General features: G+C 33.3%; 1 protein-coding gene across 1 annotated transcript; it reads left to right on the top strand.

Moving 5' to 3' along the window:
* Positions 1-6,880: 6,880 nt before the first annotated feature.
* Positions 6,881-8,011, top strand: LOC136968078 (uncharacterized). Its single transcript, XM_067262039.1, has 4 exons — positions 6,881-7,046; positions 7,146-7,320; positions 7,516-7,653; positions 7,732-8,011. The coding sequence occupies exons 1-4, from the start codon at positions 6,881-6,883 to the stop codon at positions 8,009-8,011; spliced, it is 759 nt and encodes a 252-aa protein (XP_067118140.1).
* The last annotated feature ends 418 nt before the right edge of the window (positions 8,012-8,429 follow it).

Genomic DNA, 8,429 nt, shown 5'->3' with positions numbered 1-8,429 from the left:
ATTCATAAAGTTGTGTTTGCAGATATAAATGTAATTTGCATCGTCTCCGCAACAACACTTTTTAACTGAAAAGTAAAGGTTAGAACTACTGCAGTCGCATCATGACATTATATACAGTAATCGCCCACAGCAGGGTTCACAAATATTACCGACACGTATAATAAATATCGCAAATTAATGTAATTTATATACATTTTTCTCAAAACAATTTATATGTAATGTATTTTACAAAATAAAATGTTTGGAAAATAATTTTAGAACGTCTTCATTTAAGTTTCTCTTCCGCTTCATTTGCACGAAATATGTTTCCTTCTTTGATATATTTCTTATGGCTGTTTTGAATTTTCTTCTTCCGTAAACGAAAGTATTACACATATCCTTCGACGCTTCTTGTCTTCTTTTAGACACATTTCACCAGTTATTATACAGAAATTCCCTGTTTTTGTTGCGTGTGAATCTGCAAATTAAAAGTTTCGTATAAAAATACGATAAGAAAATAATGCCAAACACTCTTTTCTAACTGAAATTATTTCAAAATTAAAAGTAACAATTCTACAAATTCTTCTTTCGACGTTTTAACCACAGAATTTCATCTTCACTAAAAATCTGAAAAAGAAAAAAAATCCAAATGAACTTTTTTAAAAAATGTGTATTTTTACGTATTAATTGAATTCGTAAAGTGACATTAATTACAAGATTCAAAGTAATTTCACCCGCGATGTTGGGAAACAAGTGTATTAGGTGTGACTGTATGCGCCTTATTTCCATTTATCTTCTTTTACAACTTTCATTGCAGAATTAAAAACTTATAAGGACTGAAATTTTTCTTCGAAAAATGGGCATTTAATATTACTTCGCGGAAGAAAAATAATTACAATTCTACTTACATTTTGTGCACACTTACAATTGTTTGTTTTAGTTATGGAAACGCAACACTTGGGCGATCTTGCCTTCCGGAAAGTCTTTTTAAGGGAAACTGGCCCTTATTACAGACGTGGAGAAAACCCGGAAAACACTGCGTGGCCAGCCCATTCGAGCGAGGCGCGAACCCACGACCGAACCCCCAGTGTTCAAAGAACGAAGCCCGCTTGGCCACTGATAGGCCCACACCTACGAGAAACTTGGGACAACGAAGGAACACCGAGAACTTGAAATGCTTCTTACCTCAGTTACACGAGCTTTTCTCAATACCATAAATGTTATTTGAGAAATCTTTCCGTTCTTTCTTCCCAATGTAACCGTCAACGTGATTTTCTTCCTCAATCGAGACTAGAAAGCATTACCTCAATTGAAGGAGTTTGACAAAGATAACGAGCACCGATTTATTCCAAAACAAATTAATTCCTACAATTATAATTACAAAAATATAATTTGTCCTTCTCAACGTAAACTCAAACGGCTTTTAAGTCCGCATGTACAACGGAATATGAAATTTGAATAAAATTAAGTGGCGCCGTCTGTAATTCAAAATAGATAAAAACACTAATTTTGTATTATTTTCGAAAACGAGAGTTAAACTTCGAATGATATTTTACTCGAATGTAGTTCGTAACGAACAATACAGTGTTAAAAATCTATTGTAAATAAATACTTTTAAACGTAATATAGGAATCGCCCTCGTTACTTCATAGATCTAAAAACATCGGGAATCCCGACTCCGACGTTATGCGAATCTTGGCTTGGGTATAGAATGCTCTGACCAGATAGGTAATGCTTATATTCTTTTAATAATGTAATATGTATTATTTTTGAGAGGTTATTTGGTAACGAGATCTCAATGCGTTTAGTGCAAGTGCTATGAAAATCATAAAAAATTTCATTGTTTTTATAATAGCGAGGTTGAGGCCGAAGTTTTAAACGCGAAAACGTGTACGTCAGACGTTCAGCGCCGCTTTCCTGTAAGCCTAGAAGTTTGACAATGGCGTTTGGAAAGTCAGTGGAATCATGCTCGACATTCAATCAATAATTTTATTCAGGTACAACGTACATACTCGGTATCACGGAGCATTGCCGAGTTAAATATATACAGTAAAATGACAATTGTATCGCGGTTTAAAAATTCAGCCTCAACCTCGCTATTGATTTTCGTATTAAAAGCAATACAAATAGAATATTTTCTACTAAACGTGATAATTTTCACTTAGCAGACGAGTCAAAGGATAAAAATATTTCGAGCAACTTCAAAAAAAGAGAAAAACCCAAAGGATAAGAATCTCGTTTTCTTATCAAGACAGAATCAGACCACTGGAATAATGTTTCACCGAAATTTTCCTTACGAAAGAAAAAATTATATTTTCATTTGTATGCTCCATAAAAGAAACAAAGGAATATTCTTAAAACAGAAAATTCTGTAAGAAGAGATAAAAAGAAAGTAAGAAATGAAAATCGTGTTATTGTCAATCTCGGTTCAAAAAGCAGCACAAAATAACAAAATAAACAATAACAGTAAATTCGAATTTAGTAGACTTCAAGAATATATTAGGCCCACCAGTGGCCAAGCGATTCCTTTCCTGAACACTGGGAGTTCGGTCGTGGGTTCGCTTCTCTCTAGGATGGGCTGGCCACGTGGAGTTACTGGGGTTTTCTCAACGTCTGTAACGTCTAAATAGACTGGCGACTAATTACAGAACGATTCCGTAGCCGTACTTCTGTTTTTTACCACGAGATGTCGCTACTTCGTGACGTCAAGAAGCTCGACAAGCATAATTCTAATTTACTGTCGGTTGTGACGTCACTATAATCACGTGACAGAACGCAATCGGTGTATATACACCACAGTCGGAATTAATTTATTTGCTACTGTTTGTTTCTTGAACGGCAAATTTATGTTTTGTGTAATATTTAACGTTTATATTGTAGCCTTAAAAGATGACTATCGTTCATTATTTTTATCAAAATATTTAAAATTATACAGTATATTATAAAAGTTATTCTACCGAATATGTAAACTTTCCTTCTTAAATTCTTTTAATCTCAAGATTTTCCTGACGAATTTTCAGTCTCTTACAAAAGAAGACAAAAATTTCGAGTATTATTTAATAAAATTATTCATTACTTTTTAGAAATAATTTAAACGTTTTATTTTAGAAAATTTGCAATATTTTATTTTACAATTAACGTTTATCTTCGAAATGTTTCACAAAACAAAACTCAATTTTCTCCATAAGCGTCCTTATTTGAATTTTACCAGATATTTAAAAAACCTAACCCTGGCGAATACCAAGAGTTAAGTGTATCTTGTGTAATTTGAGTAAAGTCTTTTGAATTGGTAGTTTAAATCTAACAAATTATCATCGTCAGTAAAATATTATTGAACTTTTTGTAGCCTAATTTAACAGATCTGCAATGGTTTATTTGAATGTTAGCTAAGAAAAAAGATTTATTGATAATTATACATTTGCAACATTTTTATATACACAATCTGTTATTGAATGTTCTCTTTTTGTAGGTACATTTCTGTATTGAGTGTAGTCATGATCCCATGTGCCAAAGACGCACGAGTGCAATTTATAAATTCCATGAATTTTTAGACAGTACGATGCAGTTAACTTTAGTGTGTTCTCAACTCCTCTGTGGCTTTCCATTCGTAGAAATCTGTCAAATACAGTACATAATATTTTTATTTACTACCGAATGAGCTGTTATTATTCACGAAAATAATTATTTTAAGATATATTAATTAAATACAGCATTTTTAAAATTCCAGAATAGAATTTACTTACCCTTCATATTTTTGAATTCCAGCTTCTCAATTTCACAGGCAAATCCATGTACGGGTACAGTACTTTCTCCAAATGTTCTCGTAATCGAAGGGAAGTAGAAAATCCTTCGGAACATGAAGTCTCGCGACAGAATATAGACTTTTCCTCCACCAGCATTTGCTATGTTCTAATCTTACATGCTTGATAGTACGATTTCCTTTTGAGGAGAAGCGCTTATCGCAATAACAACAAGTATTTTCTTGATAGCGAAATAAACAAAATTTTTCATTTAGCGCAGCGTGAAACACTTCGAAGTGTTCCTTCCCAGAAGTGTTTATTTAAAAACGATGACCAAACTTCTGGGGACCTATTCTGAGTTGTATCGTTAAGCTAACGAATACGATAAAAACCAATTTCTATCGGAACCACGTGATTCACGTTTAATCAATCGTGAAAATGGTATTTCGAGCCGTACGTTTCATTTTCGGTTCCGATCGCCACGTGCGATAACTAAGCTTTTGTTATCGGTCACACTGGAGCTGCCGTTAGGAACGTAACGAAAGAGAAAACATGGCGTCGTTTGTTGTAAGAATGATTTTACTTCACGAGCAATTGGAGAGAGAGTTAATAGACTATGTTGTTGTATTGCTTAAAAATAATTACCTTAACTGTTTACGAATATTGTATGAATAATGTAATTGCTTTCTTGTTAAAATTTAAAGTAAGGAGCTATAGCATGAACATTATTTCTGAAATAGGTTTCATTTGCATATGTATAAATTAAAATGATAGTCATATATTTATATCCAAAGCTCTCAGTTACTTTTCGCCATATTTCTGGATCTTTTTGTGAGCCGACTCCATCGAAATTCAGACGGTCGGCTATTTCTTGCCACAATTTCTGGCGATCTTTTACGGTAAAGGAAGCATCTAACTTCCCTGACATTAATTTAGGGCTGTCTTCCATAAAATTAACGAGCATCTCGAGCTAGCGACTTGCAGTTCGCTGGCTTCGTTGTCCTTTCTTCGTCATTTTAAAACAAAACTATTTCACTAGCGCTGATACACGACAATGCTAAAATCACGTGCTTCTCTTTGAAATCTTATTTTGATTTTATTTATTTACTTCTGTATCAATTTTTGCTTAAAAATAAACGCTTTAAAAACAATAATGATCTGATACTCTTATTAATATAGTCTGCTTAGTCCGCAAACATAAAATATATTCTGAAAAGATTATAATTTAGTGGACGAGACGTGAATTTCCGTGTTGTTAACACGTGAGAAAGTGGGAATAATACAAACGCCAACGAGGTAGGAACGGGAACGTATGGTAATAAAGAAAACACTGTTTCAAGAACTAGTAAATTAAAAAATGATTTCTTCTATTATTTATTATGAATTTGTTCCGTTTTAATCATATTGTTTTATTTTGTTTTGAATTGTACAAAGAGTAAAAATAATGCCCCCATATAAAATATTGGTGGAACCAGGTTGAAAAATCAAGCTCAGTAAAATATTTCAATAAAGAAACTTTTTGAAACTTGTGGCTTAAAAATAGTGGATGCAGATTTGACAGTAAGACTCAACGTAAGAATAAGGCGCATTTTACAGAGACTACAATTACAGGAAGTTTGCATAAAGCAATGCCAGTATGGTAATAAATCAGGAAACCTAGCATTATCACAGGAAAAAGCTTCGAGCTTCAATTTGTGGCTTAAAATCGTTGCACGTAATGTACATTAATTTGAGTGAATGTTAGAAAACCTTTCAGCACTATCAGTGAAAGAAGCTTGCGATACAAAATAAAACCTAAAGCCTTTTTCTGTGATGATGATTGTTTTCTTGATTTATCACGGTGACATTACTTCATCCAAACTTCCTGTAATTGTAGTCTGTGTAATGTGAACTTTATTCCCCTGTTCGATGTTACTGCCAAATCTGCTTCTAGTATTCTTATGCCACAACTTTCAAGTCCGCTTTACTTAGATATTTTGCTGAGCTTTACTTTTTCAACCTGGCTCCATCAGTCTTTTTTACGGGATTTCAAGTATTTTTCAGTCATCAATAGCTTTACAATAGAATAGTTTTCATGATAATTTTATATTCATCTGACAGTGTGGTCAGTTAAGGGTCAATATATAATTTCAACATTACATACGTAAAGCGATTTCACGCTCTACGATGAAAACTCGATGGTGGTAAAGTAATAAATTGAAAAGAAAAACTTAAGATTTTTATTTGGTGAGCAGCATAGCATTAACACAGTTATCTTTCAAAATTTCAAATACAAAGCTAACTAAAGATTTAAAAAGCAACGTACTGAAAAGAGTACATTATATTGTGAGATCCCGGGGAGGTAAGAGGAAGTCGTATCTCCCTTTCCGGCGACTCACTTGTCAAGGATGGCTGTTACGTTGACGGCGCGTTACGCGTTACGCGAGTGGAGGAGTTGGAAGGATGGGGTCGACGATAAGGCGAAGCCGACAGTCAAGAAAGACACCATGTTATAACAAAACAAGATTTATTAAAATCGAAACGAACAAAACTACATTTCTATCCTTATATACAAAAAGGGGGGCAGAGAGAGAGAGTTTACAAAAATTCGTTCATACCTCTATAAATTCCGTAATAGACGGAGTCCGGTGAATGTCCCGGTAGGTAAATATTCACTCAGAAGTGATAATAATCTTCGGGATGACAGAGAGTCAGTTAATTGGACGGTGGCACGTAGAACGTTAGAAATTCGTAGACTGGACAATGGCATTTAAAAACTTAGAAACTTAGAAACTTTCGGGTTCGGCCGACGGCGTAGTGCACTTCGTAATGGAGAGACGATCGGAGAGCCCCTTGGGGAGGAAGCGTCTTTTATAGATTCTTGATGAGAAAATCGGTCACGTGATCGACAGTGGATTACAATTAGGGCCATAGGTGTTCCCGGGATTCAAAACAAACGACGAATTCGGACGCTAAAGCCTGGTACTTACATGCGGCAACGGACGACAGAAACGGTCGACGGAACGGCAAAATGACCACACTTTTGCCGTCGACGTCGACGAAATACGAAGTTGAAAATTTTCAACTTTTGCCGTCGCGGAAAGCGGAACGGCAAAAATTAGACCAATAGGAAGGCCGTTTAGCAATGTCGTCATAAAGATCACGTGGGCATTCAAACTAAAATGGCGGTCAACATGAACAGAAAGCGTGTGATGTTCAATAACGAATATTTTATTGAAACGATAAGAAAATATCCGTGTCTGTACGATAAAATATGTACAGATTTTAAAGACACGACGCTGAAAAAAACAATATGGACTGCAATTGGCGAGCAGTTCGGAATTAGCGGTGAGTAGTGATTTAACATTAGTTCGAAACTATAACTTTTTTTAATTGTTATATTTTAATTTTACTAATATAATTACTAATTTTATGGAATGTTATTAGGGGATGATGCCGAGAAAAGGTGGAAAAACCACCGAGATAGGTACACAAAGGAGAGGAGAAAAATGCGCCAGAGCCACGTGAGTGGCGCAAGTACTTCAGAAATATACTCCACAAATTGGAGTTTATTTAAATATATTAATGGATTTCTCGGATCAGTTTTACTACAGGCAGACAGGTATGATGATTATAAGTTATAATTAATATATAATGTATTTAAGATATTAATAAAACTGATTATAGTAGTAGTTTGCAATGATTCTATATTAGTATTTTAATTTCTTAGTTCAAACATAGAATTGAATAACCAATGATTTTTTTAGAATATTAAAATAGTGCATTACTTAAAAAAAACCATTAAATAAAATTTTAGTGTACTAATCATTTATCAAGAAATAATGATGGCAATTTATTTTAACAGCACTATAGGAAATGATGAAGCAATCACAGCACACATTGAGAGTAGTGGTTGTATCAACATTTCTGATACAACAGAACCTTTTTGTGAAATGTAAGTGAAATTGTACAATATTTTAAATTTATAATAAATAATTGTAATAGATAATAACAACTGCTGTTATTATTACAGGGATGAGACATCTGAAGAGAATATTCAACCCGAAAGCCCCTATAAGAAAAAACAGAAGACGACAAAAAAAAGTCAAGACATGTTGGATGTTGCTCTAAAAACTTTCAGTGAATCATCTAAACTTTTAACTAAAACACAAAAAGACAGAATAGACTGCTTTTGTAAAAGTCAAAATGTTAGACTTTGCGATTTAAATAAAAAAGACAGGCATTACGCCATGAAGAATATTCAATTTATGATGTTGGAATTAGAAGGAAAAGATGAATATTTGAAAGAATAAAACTTTTATATATACAAAAAGTTATCATGTATTTTTTATTTTTACACTATAAATTTCCTTAACAGGCTATTTAGAATGTAACCCTTGATATAAACAGCCACTCCACAGCATCTTCAGAATACATTCAGGAAATTTGTTAATGCTTTTTCAATATTTTAGTACATATTTGTATTGTGTCTACTTCATTTGTACAAATGTAATAGACAAGGAGGAAGAATTCAGATATGGTGAGAAAAATATGGAAAAATTATCTCAAAGAACCTTTTTGTGAAATTATAAAGTATGGAATATAAATTTAAATGCTATACAATATGTTACAAATTTCTTTTAAATTTTCCTATTTAAAACTTACTTGAAAAATAATAATAATCAGTCAATAAACTATATTGTATAAGGATTAATATATTACACGGAAGAA

The sequence above is a fragment of the Centruroides vittatus genome, unplaced genomic scaffold (assembly GCF_030686945.1).
Source record: "Centruroides vittatus isolate TY-2023 unplaced genomic scaffold, ASM3068694v2 contig_1388, whole genome shotgun sequence".
NCBI lineage: Eukaryota > Metazoa > Arthropoda > Arachnida > Scorpiones > Buthidae > Centruroides > Centruroides vittatus.
Note: the sequence above shows the minus strand (reverse complement) of the source record. Positions and strands in the feature narration are given on the sequence as shown.

What these genes read in the sequence shown, in the direction of transcription:
- LOC136968078 (XM_067262039.1), top strand. Translation starts at nt 6,881, where the DNA reads ATGGCGGTCAACATGAACAGAAAGCGTGTGATGTTCAATAACGAATAT. An exon ending in CGAGCAGTTCGGAATTAGCG is followed by an intron (nt 7,047 to 7,145) that starts GTGAGTAGTGAT and finishes GAATGTTATTAG; the next exon opens with GGGATGATGCCGAGAAAAGG. An exon ending in ACAGAACCTTTTTGTGAAAT is followed by an intron (nt 7,654 to 7,731) that starts GTAAGTGAAATT and finishes TTATTATTACAG; the next exon opens with GGATGAGACATCTGAAGAGA.